At 40.0% G+C, this 17,817-nt stretch overlaps 1 protein-coding gene across 1 annotated transcript; it reads left to right on the top strand.

The window, feature by feature from the left end:
- Window positions 1-10,601: 10,601 nt before the first annotated feature.
- On the top strand, window positions 10,602-16,430 carry LOC142964057 (gap junction alpha-5 protein-like). The gene is made up of 6 exons (XM_076104177.1): window positions 10,602-10,670; window positions 11,361-11,525; window positions 11,957-12,241; window positions 13,259-13,324; window positions 13,434-13,582; window positions 15,956-16,430. Exons 1-6 carry the CDS (start codon window positions 10,602-10,604, stop codon window positions 16,428-16,430), a joined length of 1,209 nt encoding a protein of 402 aa, XP_075960292.1.
- The last annotated feature ends 1,387 nt before the right edge of the window (window positions 16,431-17,817 follow it).

The following is a 17,817-nucleotide window of genomic DNA, read 5'->3' as shown; positions in this document are numbered from 1 at the left end:
GAAGGAGGAGGGATGCTGAGGGAGAAAGGAGACCAGCTGTCGAGAGTCCCCCCCCCCCCCCCCCCTTCGTCTTTCCCTCCTCCCTCCTCTGAAACACACATAAAACACACACCCACAATCTGTCTTCTTGAGGAATGATGAGTTAGAGACACACGACCAGCTGACATGTTGAGACAACGTTAGACAGCCAAAAGGGAATAGAGGGGAAGTTACACTGTTTAGCCTCATATTTTACACTTAAATACCACAAAATGATCAATGAACCTACAAAAAACATCTTTAATGTTCATAACAGAAAGATATATAATGTAATTTGTATAGCACTAGTAACTTACTGTAATTAACACATTAACATTAACATAAATACCACATAACAGTCACTTCTGAGGTCAAGAAAAAGGACAAATTAACAGAAATATGCCACTAGAGGAGCAGAGATACACAGCAACAACTGTGAAAAGATCATTTTGACTTAATGCATAATGTGAAAGAGACTCTAACTAACGTTGATGTTTGATGTTATTGTTGACTGCTACATCTCCGCCCTTAATGATCCCGTCACATCTGGATGAATCATAGTCATGTCTGTCTTTTCAGAGGAATTATCTACACACAAAAATATATAGTAAGTATTTTTAAAGGAACCATTTTTTTACACATCTACCTACCTACCTGTCTATCTATCTACCTATCTATCTATCTATCTACCTATCTATCTATCTATCTCTAATTTAAACTCTCAAACAGTATGTTGTATTGTCACACTGTGACCAGCAGGGGGCAGAGTCTCCTTATTGGTTTTTATTTCCATCAAAACTTTCTCTCTCTCTCTACACACACAAACAATGGTGGAACATTGATGCCACAACTTTTTCTTTCTATGAATTAAGTTGTTGTATATTTCAATAAACACAGCATGAACAAAGATTTGAAGGCTTATAATGCTTTAACAAGTCAGAGCCACATGATAACGTAATAATGCAAGCTGCCTTAAATTTGCAATTAACTAAATTACCAAAACCAGTTAACACCCAGTGAATCCTGTAGGAAGGCAAATGTGTATCATTGCTGGGTTTTTTAAACATTTTTTTTAATATATTTAACCTTTATTTAGCCAAAACAATCCCATTGAAATTATGAATCTCATTCAGTGCTCCTGATTTTAAAATGTAATCTTCTTAGCTCAGACCAAGATGAAGGTCCAAAAACATTAAAAACACTTTCACCAAAGACGCTGCAGAGTTAAGGAGTCAGTAGAACACGAGATACGCAGGACACGAGGACGCAGTTCATGTAATATGACCTTATACTGTTCCAGAGACAAATCGTAGAGCGACATGATTTACTGAAACTAACATTTTAAAAGAGGATGAATTTTTGATTTTTTTTTTTGTCAAGTTCAATCTCAAGGTTTTTCCCAATTTGTCCCGCTCTCTCTCTCTCTCTCTCTCTCTCTCTCTGGTGTGACAGTCAGCTGTGCGTTAGAAGACGAGGTTCAGATGAACCCACCCGCCTGGTGTGCGCCGTAACACCAATGGTGCGCTCTCTAAAAATACAACAGAGGGGTCAGCCAGAGTGTGAGCACATCTTTTGCTTGTGTGTGTGTGTGTGTGTGTGTGTGTGTGTGTGGGCTCTTTTAAGGAAAGGTATGTCATGAGCTTAATGCAAGACGATAACAGAGGTGTGAAACATGCAAAGACACACTGAAATATGCACACACACACACACACACAAACACACACACACACACACACACACACACACACACACACTATTACACAAACACACACGTGAGGTGTGAGAGGCAGGAGTTTGGAGATGATGACAAGAGCTAAAAGTCTGCTCACACTCTCTTCATGTCTCTGCGTCGTTGAATCTCTTCAGAACAGAACAAGACACAATACATTATTAGTGTAGGGCCTTCCACAACAACAAGCATGCATGTAAACACACACACATATAAAGTCCTGCAACATAATTCTTAAAAATGATTAATTAATGTTTTCATATTTTTTTCCATTGATCTTTAAAGCTAGGTCTTGAGAACCTAGCACGAGTACGTCAGATTCACAAAGCTGGCAACACAGACAGACCTTCAGACCTTCCTCCGAAGCCACTCAAAATGATGGTTATGAACGTGAACAACAAACATGGCTATTGTTAGTTTTCACGGCTGCTGCAGCTACAAAAAAAAAACTCTTGACCTAGAAGTTGGTACCAGTGAAAATCTGAAAGTTTATCTTGCTAAATAACTTAAACGTTAAAGAAATGATGTAAAATGTCTGTCACTTGACTAAAGATTTATTGATTCCCGGGACAATGTCGACTACATCTTCAAGAAAGCGAGACAGCAGCTCCCTCAGGAAACTGAGGAGCTTTGAAACAAGGCAGCACACCAACGTCTGTGGTGTTCTCACATTCAACATTGTCTCATTGTTTGGAAGCCTCTCAGTTAAACAAAAAGACAAACTGATCAATGGAGACAAACAACTCCAACTCAAGGATAAATTCTCTTCACAGCCTAAAAGGCGATGCAGGCCGCAGACTGAAAGTCCCAACGGCCAGAAAATGACAACAGACTTTTATCACTGCTCCGGCTACTTTAAGATTTTAGGATGCATCATTGTCGTTTATTGTTGTGCATTGTTGTGTTCTCTTATCTTCCAGTGGCAAAGACAGTTTTCCAAAGTTAATAGACAATAAAGTAATCTGAATCTGTTTGAAGCAGTGTGCAGCAGAAAGCATTGTGATATACTTCACAAACACTTTTTTGCATAATTTGCATAAGTGGAAAAAAACACCAAACCACTTAAAATTAAACTCTATGGGGTCGCAGAGGAAATGTCCGTGCGACGCCTCTGCTAAAATGTCATCAAATATTCCATGCTTGAATTTTTTAAGAGAGGCAAATGACAAATTCAAAAAAGTCAAAAAAATTTGGTGGATCAAATCTTTCCAAATTCACCTCCAGGTGGCAAAACCATTGCACACAGAGATTCATTGTGACGGTTTTATGAGTTTTCACCAGAAGCTGTTTGGAACGAGATAAAGCCTTTTTTTCTTTTTTAAGCGGTCCTGTGTGTCATGCAGACTTTGTAAAGAGCATAAATTGTTATTTAAAGGTTTCGCTTTAAAGGAAAAAAGTCATGAGTTGAAAGAAGAAAGTAGTTTAAAATAAACAAAATCAAAAATTATATAAATCTTTCTGAGAATCTGTAGTTTTCCAGTGTTTTGTTGTCCTTACGCAGCAGAGGCTCATTGTGCTCATTCTAATTGCATGTGGCTAATTATGAGACATGCTTTCTAGATTTCATGAATAAATGGAGCTCACTGCATCCTTAAAATACAGTAAAGACATAGATGTAGTGGAGCAGTGTCTACCTGAGAAGAGAATGAAGTCACTCTCTCTCTCTCTCTCCGTGTTGTTAGCAGAGCTTTGTTGACATGCTTCTGCTTTTAGTGCATGTTCATGCACGTGAGCGTGACCCGCTAGCTAGCTAACGGCCGCCGCTTTGCACTGCTCTCATACGGCGGTTACAGTTGATAACGAAGTCCCGACCGACAGCGTCGTCGCCAAGGTGTAGCACCCAAACCTCCGGTTCCCTTTAAGGTAAACCATGTTACCTCTGTCAGCACTTTTGCTGTAGTTTGCACTGATAGCGCTCTTAGCACCGTTAGCTATGATCCGCCGGCTCGCTGCCGACATGTTGAGAGCCGTTGAGAGACAATCGAAACGCTCCCAATCTCGTATCTTGCGCCTTTAAACCAGCAGCGTTGTGTCAGTGTTAGAGACACAATGCCATCCCGTTTGAAAGAAAAGTCGTTTATGTGTTGTCACATGGTGGAACCACTGATTCGCATGAATCGAGGGGAACTCTCCTCTTTACTACATCACGTACACACACACACACACACACACACACACACACACACACACACACACACTGATAATGGCCCCGAGGAAACCAGTGTGCATTTGACACTATCACAAGTTCTCTGCAAAAAAACACAGTGACCACAAATTTTCCAAGCTGATAAAAAAAGCCCAGAGCGTAACCCCTCTGTCACCTTGCAGTTGTGAACGGTCGTCACTTTACTGCTGTGACTTAGATTACATATTGCGTTATTTTATATGTGAGTAAAGACACAGTTTTGAGTATTTTAACATTACTTTAGTGCCCTTTTTATCATACAAAAAAATGTACGATAGTCACCGTCAGACTCTTTAGCAGCCGGGAAGAGAAAGAACGATCGAGACGTGTTGCCCTCGTTACTTCAACATGTTCATTTAAATTGAAAAACATCACATGTGTAATTCATGGCAAAATTCAAACGGGCTCTCTCCGTTCACTACCGTACATTTTTGTCCGAAATAAGGTCCCACGGTGGTCAACACAGAGGGGCGGGACTTTGCCTCTCTAGACCCTTTTTGAATTTTCATTCATAAAATGTTCATAAAGGTTGATGAAAGCATTTTCCGAGTAAACGGTGATGCTGAAGGACTCACTTCTTCTTCTTCTTCTTCTTCTTCTTCTTCTTCTTCTTCTTCTTCTTCTTCTTCTTCTTCTTCTTCTTCTTCTTTGATATTCAGCAGTATATACAAGCAAACATAAACCTCCTCTATAACCAAATATTTTTTTAAATTGCAGAAGTTTAACATGTATATTATACATACTACATTTGCTTTCTTGCCCAGAGTAAGATGAGAAGATTGCAGAATCTAAAGAGCTGCTCTTTAGCCCCAAAACCCCGGTCCATCCCCTCGGCCTCACCATCACAGGAGAGCCGGTAGCGGTGGAGTCTTTTGGCATTACACTGGACAATAACGTCAGCTTCAATCAGCGTATCATGGACATTAACCCGGGTTATCAACAGAGACTCACAGTCATCCATAAGCTCAGTCAGTCCAACCCCATTTTCTTCTCCTGTACCGAAGCATTATCACCTGTTTCTTTTTCCATATGCTTATAAGAATAAACTCATTTAGCCAGAAAACTCACTGATATTCCCACCTAAACACAAAAACCCAAATCACACCTGACCCGAATCACCAATCACGTCACCTCCCTTCTCTCTTCATGTGCATGAAAGGCCCATTTTAGCAAGAGCTTTGTACCTACAGCCACACGAGCTTAAAATAAATTATCTGTAGTTGGTTGTCTGGAACTAGTTGATGGAAACAACAATTATTGACTGATTGGTTTACTGACTTTGCGCTTCAAATTTCTCCAGAATGTTTTATAGAAACTATGTACAAAGTGTGTTCCAGCCTCACATCGTTGATGGAAGGTATAAACTGGTGTTTGTGGATTTTACATGTAAGTTTGTTTTCACAACAATATACCAACCGAACAGAGAGACATATAGGGAAGAATAGAGCGACATGGAGGAATGCATGACTGGGACCTGCAGCCATTGTGTCCAAATACAATATCAGACTTCCTTGAGATGCCAGACTCCACAAACACACACATGCATGCCTAAGAGTTGAATAGCAGGCAGCGAGGCACCAGGCCCACTTCCTCTGCTGTGGGGGGGACAAAGAGAGAGAGGGGGGGGGGGGGGGGGGGGGGTAAAGAAAGAGAGAGAGAGAGAGAGAGAGAGAGAGAGAGGAGGCTGGTACAAACTAGAGTCTCACACTCATTTCGGGTCAGTCCTCTGGACACAAACTGCTCTCATCTGTCTGCTGCTGCACCGACTGTCTCACTGTCAACTCATCTGAACGTTGCATTTGTTCATCTGTCTGTCTCTCTCAGCTGTCTCTCTCAGCCGTCTCTTTAAGCCGTCTCAGGGTCACATTCTGCAGCTCAAGTTGTGAGAACAACACACAAACTTGCGGCTGGAAGAAGACCAGCAAAAAAAAAAAAACACCTTAAACAACTGGAAGACATCTGGACCGGTGCAAACCACCTCACAAACTAACAGCTTCTGCTGCCGCTGAGGATCAGGGGCAAGGAAGCGCCTTGCTCAAAGCAGCTGCTGAGGAAGAGGAGAGCAGCCACTTCACCAACGTTGTTGAGATTTTCTCAGGCCAACTGCAATCCTAAATCAGGTAAAGTGTGTGTGTGCGTGTGTGTGTGTGTGTGTGTGTGTGTGTGTGTGTGTGTATGTGCATCCATCTGGTGGATTCTTGAACACAACGTGCATCCCACAACAACAAACTTCAAGGTTAATGTTGGTTTGATTGAATGTTTTCTCGTTAGTTTTGTCCCCGTCATGGAAACTCCTCTGAAACAGCAAATTCTCCTCTGAAACTCTCAGTGCGAGGCCTATAAATCAAGTTTTTACCACAAAACTATGACTAAAAAAACATTTAAATGCAGGAATAAGAAGATAGAAAACCACTGCAAGTAGATGTGATCAGGACGACAGTGGCTCCCACTGTCGTCACAACTGACAACATCTAACAAGGCACAAGTTTTGAGCAAGATATGGAAATTAAAAGGAAGAAATTCAATGCGACATTTTTGTGTAAAACTATTTTAGTCTTTATCAGTTTATCATTTGTTTTGTTTCCATTGATTCATATCTCACATTTTTATTATGTTGACACTTTTAATTAGGGAATATTAATCATGTAAATTATAATCAGAATAAAAACATCCTCATGTCTGAGCGAGGTCAACGGTTCCTAATTTATTATCCATCAATAACCAGCATAGGAAATGTGTCTGTGTGTGTGTGTGTGTGTGTGTGTGTGTGTGTGTGTGTGTGTGTGTGTGTGTGTGTGTGTGTGTGCGCGTGTGTTATCAAGACAGGATGCAGAACAATACTGAGTGCTGAATAGTCGACACACACACACACACATGCACGCAAAGGTCGGGGGAAAGTCTATAGAAGGAAGTAATATTGTTATTAATGATGCTGGGAGCACTTGTGAAAGACATAACACACACACACACACACACACACACACATACACACACAGTTTGTTAAAAGCCTTCAGGTTTCATAAAAACAGGAAGGGAGGGGCATTTAGGGGCGTTTAATAAATAAGGGAATTTTAGGCTCACAAAAGATGAAATGAAAAAAATGCCTTTTACACTTTTGTATCACTGGTCATATTTTGCAAGTATAAGATAATATATGCAAATAAAAAAGTCTGTATTTTTATACTAAATATTCCTGTAAAACAAGATATGGTGTGTGCTTACGTAAGCTGGTACCAACCAATTTCAGCCAATAATATCATGACATCCATCCATCAATCAATCCAGGAGGTGTGTGTGGAGCCACAGTCCTCTGTAGCTTGGTATCGCGCAACATTATAAACCCGCCCACCTTTTTTTTCGACCAGTAGCTCCTCGCAGGACGTTTCACTCGGGAACACGTCACAGTACAGAAGCTAAAGACGCTCTAACTTCCTTTTTATTGGGACTTAAAGTTCTCTCAGGATGTATTTTTCTCTTTTTCGTTTATTGGTGTTTTCAGTATAAAGACAAAAAGACAAAAGAGAAAGTTTTGGTATCAGCCACACATTTGGTACAAAGTCGGGTTTGTCTACTATCCAACCAGTAAGATGCAAAATATGGGATTCAGAGTGTTAATAAAGCAGCAAACAACTGTTGTCTATGTAGAGACATAGTTGATTAATATCTACCTGAGCAGAGAAGGAAGTCACTCTCCCTCTGTGTGTGTTGTTATACGAGCTTGTCCTTGCTTTGCTGACATACCGGTCATGGTTTTAGTGCATGTTAGTGAACGTCAGCGTGCTCCACTGGTTAGCTCACGGCCTTCGCTCTGCACTGCTCTCATAAGGCGGCTACAGCTGAGAACACTGGCATGACCGACAGCGTCGTTGCGTAAGTGTAGCCCCCCCCCCACCTTCATGTTTCCCGTTAACCACAATCCACAGATTGTAGTCATCAATTTCTCCAAACAGTGTATTTCATTGAGTATTGTGGTCAGTTTGGCCTGCAGACACTTCCTTGTGACAGCTAACCAAAAGTATTAGATAAGGATATTCATCCAGGGCCATGAGATCATCCGGGATTTCTCCCAGGTTTAATGGGACCCAAGATGTAGTTATGTCTTTTCTTTTCCAACAGGGAGATTGAGTTCATCTTATTTTAGTTTTTCATGAGAATGTCATAAGAACGCAGCTTCTGAAACACTTTAAAAACTAAACGTTACATAAGAAAGTTACAAATGCAAGTTGAAGTTTATCATAATTCTGCTGCAGCGTGTTAAAGGCGTGTTAAAGTCCCGATCCACTCAAAACACGTGTTCTGCTTATTGTTGTGTCCCCCGGTTGTTTGATCTCCACTGTGCAGACTGATGTGTGTGTGTGTGCAGAGTTTGACATTCATCTGCTGAAGGAGGGAAGTTTAAATCTGGGTTTAAGACGTGCACGTACGACCACGATTATGTCACATTACAACAATCCTGTAAGCCAATCATGTTCCAGTGTGAAACACACACAAGTGCGATGAGGAAACTTGAAACCGCCAGTGCACTCACACACACACACACACACACACACACACACACACACACACACAGTTGACTTTTCAGTGAAGTAGGAGACATTTTGCAGGAGTTATACACATTAATATACATTGTGGACTTTTTTAATGAGGGAAAAGGTGTGTAATTTTAAGACAATATGACAATGTAATTCCACAATCTTTTTTTGTGGAAAATAAAAGTGAATTAAAGTGAATTATTTCAGGCTGGTCTTATACAGTGTTCATAGCTATACCTATGAAAAATAATGCGTTGTAATTTGTAGATATCCCACTAAATTATTTTGTATATTATCCACAAAATCATGACTAAGGAAATATAAGAACCGCAAAAACACAGACACATCAGTTGGGAGTGGAGGTGGATGAGTCCAACAAAATACGACCTTTTACCCAGAAGGCCGTTGTTTGTTCCCCGTGTGAAACAAGAAGTCAACGTTGATTTATTTATCACGTAACTTCAATAGTTATCTTAACCCAAATGGCAATCTTTTGGCAAACTACATATTTTATGATATTTTCCCAAACCTAACTACGTATTTTTTTTGCCTAAACCGAGTATTTTTTACTGTAAAGACGGAACTTTATTTTGAAAAGTCTGCATGTAACGAGCGGAAACGAACAGTTGTATGAGGATACATTGACTATTTTGGCCATGATAATTGTGATTAACTGTGATTAACTGTGATACTAACTGGATTTTATCAATACATTTAACCTTTTAGTCGAAGATAATCCCCCAAAACTGAGAATTGCTGGTCTAGACTCGAGACATTGTTTGTCTTTTTCCTTCTTCGATCATTTTGGCTGTGATAATTCATATGGCACACATATTTTGAGGTTTTACTCTAATTTTGGAAGTTCAAACACTCAGTGCATTGAGGACAAAAACTTCCCCATTAAAACCACATTTTTTGATCCCATGGCCATTACAGCATAATGAATGCATGCTGTTGTATCAGACCTTCAGTTGGGAGCCCTGGCTACAATATCTACAAACAAGAGAAGGCAAAAAAAAAATCATACGAGGAGGTTTCCTCTCATAAAGTCTGACTGGAACGAACCAGTCAGACAGGTTATGAAATTTACTGAGATAATTCCCGTTCCCAAAGAGATGGATTATATAAATTGTATTGACTCATTAGCACTTTCTCTTAGGACAAACTGAACTCCACTGCTGTTTCAAGAATAGAGAAACAATATATTATTATTATTATAGCAAAACTCTCATATTGTTAAGTGAAATGAACATCAGAGCCTCTATAAACTGCTGGCTGAGCTTTGGACTTCTAGCATTGTTTGGATTTTACAGGAAAGAAAATAATAGTAGAAGTAATATACATCGCATGCATAAACATACCCACACATGTCAAAATGTGTGTGTGTGCGTGTAGGTTTCCTTCCCCAGAGACAGACGGAGTGGAGTGTGGGAACCGAGAGTGGAGCTAAACTAAGACATGGGCACAGACGTTTGTATTAATGGGGTCAGGGCCGGGCCGGAGAGAGGGTCATGGGGTCGAGATAATACAAGAACACACGCACACACACACACACACACACACACACACACACACGTTTGCTAGCCACCAACACACTAACCAACCAGCACAAACGGTATTCTTCAATTTTTTACTTCTCAAGTGTCCATCCAGGTTTAGTGCAACTTTTTCAACACATTTTCAGAAAATTGGCAAAAGAAAACGTAAATAAACAAGTTTAACCCACTACTTTTATATTAAGAGTTGATTCATGGAGATGAACAGCAGGTGCCATTTTTAATTATTGCAGCAAAGGAAATTATTAAAAGAGCAAAGAGAAACGTGATGGAAAAATGACATCTATGTTTGTTTCATGTATCAATTTGCAGAACATTAAAACGTTATAACTGGTCCACACAGAACAGTTCTGGAGCTTCTTTGGATGCTCTCAGCTACGGGTTTAATCAGTCATCGTTTTTCCCGGACATTCTCACCTCATACAAACAACTTTGTCTTTTGTTCAAATAAACCACAGAGGAGATTAGGAGAAGCCTAAATGTGACCCTGCTCATGAAACCTGCCTGTGCTCTCTGATCTTCAGGTGAACTTTTGTTCCTGCAGACTGACCTGCTGAGAGACAAATAAATACAATACAGTCATGGCAGACTGGAGCCTGCTGGGAAACTTCCTGGAGGAAGTACAGGAGCACTCTACCTCTGTTGGCAAGGTTATAACCCGCACACACACACACACACACACACACACACACACACACACACACACACACACACACACACACACACACACACACACACGTACACACTGCACACATTGCATGCCAGGCAAAATGGCACCAGTTCCTCTGCACATGGTGGAAATAAACACACACAAATACACACTGAAAATAAATAAAACAATCATATATATGAATGTATACTGGTGCATGGTTTCTGTTATTTTCCTCTAATAATAAGTAGATAACTTTATATATATTTTTTAACAAATGCTCAAGAAGTCAAGAAGTCTTAAAATAATGTAAAATATCATCTTCATAGATTTGATTTAACTCCCAATAAAATATAACTAACAATTTACCTTAAATTCATATTTTAAGGGTGTCACAAGTGTCCTTAAATAATTCCTCCTCTTCCATTATTCTTATTTCTAAGCCAGCAGTACGTTTCATTTAAACTTTATTAGCCCTGACTTATAAAACAAAATACATGAGAAACATCTGCAGCTGACACGAACAAATGAAAGTGGGAAATCAGTAAGACATTACTAAACTAAACAGACCTTTTATAGCATTTTCAAATGTCACAGAAGTTAACATGTCCTGATAATAATCATTATTTCTTTCTATATCATAGTTTCTGAGGGTTTCACACATCTTTCTCTGTTGTTTTTGGCCTCACAGGTGTGGCTGACCATCCTGTTTATCTTTCGTATCCTGGTGCTCGGGACGGCGGCTGAGTCGTCGTGGGGAGACGAGCAGGAAGATTTTAACTGCGACACCGAGCAGCCGGGCTGCGAGAACGTTTGTTATGACCGAGCTTTCCCCATAGCTCACATACGATACTGGGTAATGTACAAACTAATGTCATGTGAATAAAACAGACACAAAATGAAATAGCAGGAACTCATATTTGTGTAACTGGTTGTTGTTTTAATCTGTTAAATCACATAAACTTATTGCTTAACAGGTTTTTTAAACATATTAGTTAGGTTTAAGCAAGTTAATTAACAAATAAATCAACGTTGACTTCACGTTTCACATGCAGCATGAACAGTTTTTGTTTGTTTGACCCATCCAGCGCTCCTACTTCCCGCCCAACATGGGTTTTTGTGGGGTTTATACTTTGTTCATGATTTCATGGATTACATACGATTTGATTTTTTGGGATATCTACGATATCTACATACATTTTCATAGCTACGAATGCTGATTTCAAGCATCACTAACCTTTGATTCAACCGTTTTTAAAATCGTAAATCTGGCTGCTCTTCTCGCAGGTGCTCCAGATCGTGTTCGTGTCCACTCCCAGTCTGATCTACATGGGCCACGCCATGCACACTGTCCGCATGGAGGAGAAGAGGAAGAGCAGAGAGGAGGAGGGGGGAGAGAGGGAGGAGGACCGAGGAGGGGGTGAAGGAGAGGGAGGAGAAGAGAAACACGGGAGGAAAGGAGAGAAAGTCAGAGGAAAGGAGGATAAAGGTCAATCGGCAGGTCGAGTCCGTCTGAGGGGAGCGCTGCTGCAGACGTACATCCTGAGTATACTGCTACGAAGCATCATGGAGGTACATGCTAGTCCTACAGACCAGGGCCCAGTCCCAATGTCCCCCATAAGGCCTTAAACCCTGAACCCTGAGAGGCTGCAAGGGCTTGAAAGGGTATAAACATGAACAACGAAATATCTCAATACCTTGATTACTCCAAAACATGTTACGTTTAAATGTCTCTTGCCATACGAGACAAACAGTAATTGTCAAATCTATTTCCTCGTTTTTGTCAAAAAGGTTTTCAAATCGAGAAATTAAAAGAAAAGGTTGATGAATAAACCAGGTGTGTAAAATATAATCTACGCTTGCAGTCCTCTGATTTCATGTTTTTATGGACTCTCCTTAAATCATTAATGTTAACGTTTCTGTATCAAATATTTTTAATGCCTCCAGGCTTCCTCTGGGAACCCCGCCTTTTTAGCGCCACAACAGTATGAATTATGGGTAATTCCCTCATGCGAATTCTGCAGAAATGCATGGATTTATAACACGACTTCCGAGTATAAAATTATAAAACCATAAAGCAAACGCACTAGTGTTTCCTTTAACTCCGCCTTCCTGCCATCAGTCCAACCTCGTTCTCATTCATATGAACGAAAGAAGGAAAATAACTCTATTGTGCTATTGGTGCATTTTACATCTTTAAGAACCCAATGACTTAAATAAAGGCTATTCAAGTGCTCGTACTGGGAAGTTGATTTACCTTCAAAAAATAAGTTGAATTGTAATTCCACCATTTAGGCCATTATGTAAAATTTGCTTCGCAGCCCACCACCACAGATGCAGACTGATGGAAAGTTTGCATAATGGTCTCAAAAAAGAGCCCACAAACCCTGAACGAGCCTCAAAGTCTGTGAGTGTGGACATTGGGATTGAGCCTGGATAAGAATTACCTCTTATACGTCTTTCATTTTGTAGTACATTTTATACATGACCATATATTATACTGCATGGTATATCATGGAGGCAAAATGGAGACGGTGAAATGTGAAACGTTGAATGAATTCAGCTGACTGTGATTGGACCTCCATACAGGTGGTGTTTCTGATTCTCCAGTACATCATGTATGGAGTCTTCCTCAACCCTCTGTATGTCTGCAAGGTAAAACCAGAAACCTAAATCATTTTGAGTTCTTCATAACGTATGAAACATGATATTCAGAGCCCACGGTCGTATTATCTCTCTCTCTCTCTCTCTCTCTCTCTCTCAGGCCTGGCCGTGTCCGCATCCAGTGAACTGTTACGTCTCCAGGCCGACAGAGAAAAACGTCTTCATAGTGTTCATGATGGCCGTGTCCGCCGTCTCTCTGGCCCTCAGCGCGCTCGAACTGCATCACCTGGCGTGGAGACACTGCTGCAGGTACATGTGTTGGAGCTTAAGAGACCAGATGATGCATGCTTTGAGACCTTTTAATCAAACTGCATATAACCAACGTCACTGCAGGCGTTTTTCCAGATGCATTGTTATAAGATCTAAAATACCACAATATGTATGTTTGTTGAGTTCTTTCAAGTCTAGATTAAAGTACAAACATTAGATATTAAAAAAGACACTGTTGGCTGTCATCAGTGGTGGAAAGTACAAGTTTACTCAAGAACTGCACTTACTTACCATTTTGAAGTACTTGAGTAATTCCATTTTCTGCTACTTTGTACTTCAATTTAACTACATTTTAGAGGCAAATATAGTACTTTGTATTCCTCTGCATTCATTTTTGAAGCTTTAGTTATTTTACAGATGCAGATTATTAAAACAAAAATGTAATCAAATAATAAATGATGATATATTATTACATATTCAACTACCCAGCAGTTTATTAAGTAGTTAAATTAGCTCCACCTTTACTAGATAGACTTCACATTTAACTGATACACAAGCATGATAATCCAATAATATAATATATAATATTTTGAAATGTGACATTCTGCATAATGAATGCTACTTTTGAGACTTTAGTTTGATGCTATTTTTTAATGCGGATCAAATACAGACGGGGTGATACAAAGAAAATACTTTAATGATGCAAAAAGCTTAGAAACCGGGGAAGTCGGGGAATATCGACTTGCAATTATCGACTTCTGATTTGCAAAGGATTGCAGCTTAAAACAAGAGACAAAGACTTTCAAACAGGAAACAAATTATAGCAAAAACCATAAGACAATGACAGTTTCAGGATTTCCAAAGATTCTGTTATTCTGATTTTGTCGACTAGATTTTCTCCAGAAATCCAACTTGCAGTTTTGATGCATATCTGACCCGACATGTGGCCGCCCTTTATCTATTGGTCAATGTTACAGTAAAGTTTGTTGCCTGCTAGACTTAGAACTAAATCCAGCATGTCCATATTAACTTACCGTCGTTCTCAGTAGCTGACTCTCAGCGGTTATTTAAAACAAAGTATTAACAGAAACTTAGAGGTCAATAAACGGTCAAGTCTGAAAGCTGATTTCATAAACGTAATTGAAACAAATGCAACCTTGTTAAAAAGGATGAAATCAACAGTAGTGGTAATGAATATGCACATTTAGAGGAAGGGGAACTCCAAAGGTTTTACACATAACAGTCAGTTTACTCGCCATGAGGAGCACCATTCAGTGAAAACGGACGTTAACGATGTATGCCGGAGCCTCGTAAAGTCCGGAGATATAAATCTGATGATGTTATCTTGTGCTGCAAATTTAAAATGTATGACCTTTGAAGCCTGTGTTACAAGCTGGGGGCACCGAGATAGAAAAATATAAGCATGTATCAGCGAGGGGCAAACAAAAAGATAGTGTTAGTCACCGATGTAGGACTCATGTAGTTCAGAGAGTCAGGATGCAGAGCAGCGTATGTGCAGGATCTTTGTATTAGTCTTGTAGAGGCGGATTAAACAAAGCTCTTGCAACAACTGAAGTGCATTTCTCGTCTATTTTGAGCATTCAGTGATTCAGCTTTTACTTCCTGGAAATGAACGTAAAGGTCAAACTGTCTGAGGATTTAAAAAAACAACAACCTGAAGAGCTGACTTTGCATTTCCTCTGGAAATAAAAAGACAACTTTGAGTGAATTAAGGTTCTTCAAGAGCACAAGACATTGTTTCACAGCCTCTTCATGGAGTAGGAGGTTAGTTGTGATCAGAGTTTAGCAAAACTAGGTTTAAAATAAGTAAATGAAGAGTTTAATCAATATGGAGATGCTTGCTTACCCAAATTAAAATAAATACATTTGTATGCACTGTATAACTTACATTTTTTTTTAAAGACAGCTTGTTAGCCGAGCGTCACTCATAATGGCTCAGCAGAGAAACTTTAATTTCTTCTACTTGTTGGCCGAACTAATGGAGCAATATGGCCAAATGATAAAAGACACAAAGAAATAGAGACCATGGCACCATAACAGTTTCTTTGCTGAACTGGATCTTTTATATCTTTTACTTTATTGTTTTTTTTCAAAATAGACTTTATTGTCTTAACAATCGTAAAACTCAACTGGTTTGAGTGTGTTCCTTCATTTTCTTAGAGGAACTTGATTATTATTGTTCAATTTGTCTAAAAAAGGCATTTAAGAAGTTAAAACCTCCTCAAGTGTAAATTTAAAATTAATACTTGATCACAGAATTTAATTTAATCTAGATTTACAGTAAAGACTGAGCTGACATTGATAGAAATGAATCGTTGTTGGTGCAGCCCATTTATTATTAATCTAATTATTCACGGTGAGGTGTTAACTGTCTAAATCTCTTCGTTGCAGGCGGTACTTCTTAAGAGTGAAGGCCGTCCCTCCAGCTAACGTCTCGCTGGCTCGTCCTCTCTCTCTGTCTCCTCCCCCACCGTCGACCCCTCCTCCGGACTTCAGCCAATGTGTGATCGGCTCCTCGCACTTCCTGCCCCACCCCTTCCCCAACCACCGCCTCGCTAACCAACAAAACTCCGAGAACATGGCCACCGAGAAGCACAAAATGGCCGCCGCCGCCAAGGAGGTGAACCTCTGCCAGATGAGCTGCTACTCGCCCGCGTGGCAGGGCACGGGCAAAGGTCAGATCCAAGATGGCGGATACCTGAGGACCGACACGAGCTCCTTTGCGCCTGGTGGCAGGGAGATGAACGGCGGCCCAGACGGGCTGCTGCTCTGCCCGAACGGAGGGCTCTGTCACAAGGACAAACGGAGGTTCAGCAGAACGAGCGGAACGAGCAGCCGAACGAGAGCAGACGACCTCTCTGTTTAGAAAATGTAACTTCTCACACACCTGCTGAATAAACTGAGACACATTTGATGCATGAACATGTGCACATATACACATTTAAGACAGTTAGAGGAATCATCCTTCACATTTAGCAGCAACACTAACTCTCTGTTTTTCTGTTTTGTCTCGACTGCCATCAAATCTTATCTTTTACGAAAATAGTTACATTTTGTGTGCGTCCAGCAACACGTGTCCACTTTTCACTCGTTACATCCATGCAGTCTTTTCAAAATAAACTTCCGTCTTCACAAGAAACAACTCAGTTAAGTTAAGGCAACACAACTACTTGGTTAGGTTTATGAAAAGATGATTGTTTGGGTTAAAATAACTAATGAATCAACATTGACCTGGTGTTTCACACGGGGCGCGAACAGCTGTCTCCCGGATGAAAGACCATGAGTTGATGAAGCTGCAAAGATTGGGCAGAGGTGGGGAGGTGGAGGGTTGCGTAACAGCAGCATGAACATACTGAAGGTAGAGAGACAGTCATATTTAAGAGAGACAGCAGCAAGATGATAGGCTAACGATGAAATCGTTTCGTTGCGCTATTGGATAGAAGAGACCAGCGGATCTAAACAGCTGATATCATGATTGACAGCCTCAAACGATAACAGCAAGGAAACTATGAGTGAGCATGCGTGAGGAGGTGATCGGCAGATGTTTGAGAAATAAACTACAGGCAAGAGTATAGTCTTCCTGACTGAACTTGTGCTAGAGCTTCATGTGGCTGTTTGAACTTTACTTGTTAACAGATTTAAACATAACATCACAATATTTCAAGTTAGTTTATAAACTGTAATATTCAAATAAAAGTATTGAAGCAATTTAATTTATGAGCAGCAGATACAGAAATACTTTTTGACACACCAGTGAAGGACTGTAATGTCAAACGTTGAACTGTTTAGTAATGTTGAGTAGTTATTTTGATAGAAAATTTATTTTTGGGTCTAGAAACACAGATTCTCTTGCAGTGTAACTTGTTAAAAATTTCGCATTCACGATTGTTTGGCCTGCGACTCCTACATGCAAACAATTTAAAAACTTAAATTTAAAAACTTAAGGTGAGATAGAGATGAAAACTGTGCTCTAATCACATTGCACCAGATATTTCACTCAAGCCGATGGTGAACCTGCGCTGCGTTCACGTCAGATTATTTTATATTAAACATTTATATTAGATCATCAGCTGTAACGTCGATAGAAGCTGATCTCGGAGGATTGTGGTTGAAAGAGTCTAACCTGTCTTGAGCTGCAGTAGTGCCTTTTTTACTGGATACAGATGTTCATCAGTGGATGTTGATATGAAGCACAAATGCAGATTGCATCTTCACACCCGCACTTTTTAGCATTTCTTCACTTTTTAAAAGTT

Source organism: Anarhichas minor, unplaced genomic scaffold (genome assembly GCF_050575085.1).
Source record: "Anarhichas minor isolate MPS153535 unplaced genomic scaffold, ASM5057508v1 ptg000029l, whole genome shotgun sequence".
In the NCBI taxonomy this organism is placed as follows: domain Eukaryota; kingdom Metazoa; phylum Chordata; class Actinopteri; order Perciformes; family Anarhichadidae; genus Anarhichas; species Anarhichas minor.
Note: the sequence above shows the minus strand (reverse complement) of the source record. Positions and strands in the feature narration are given on the sequence as shown.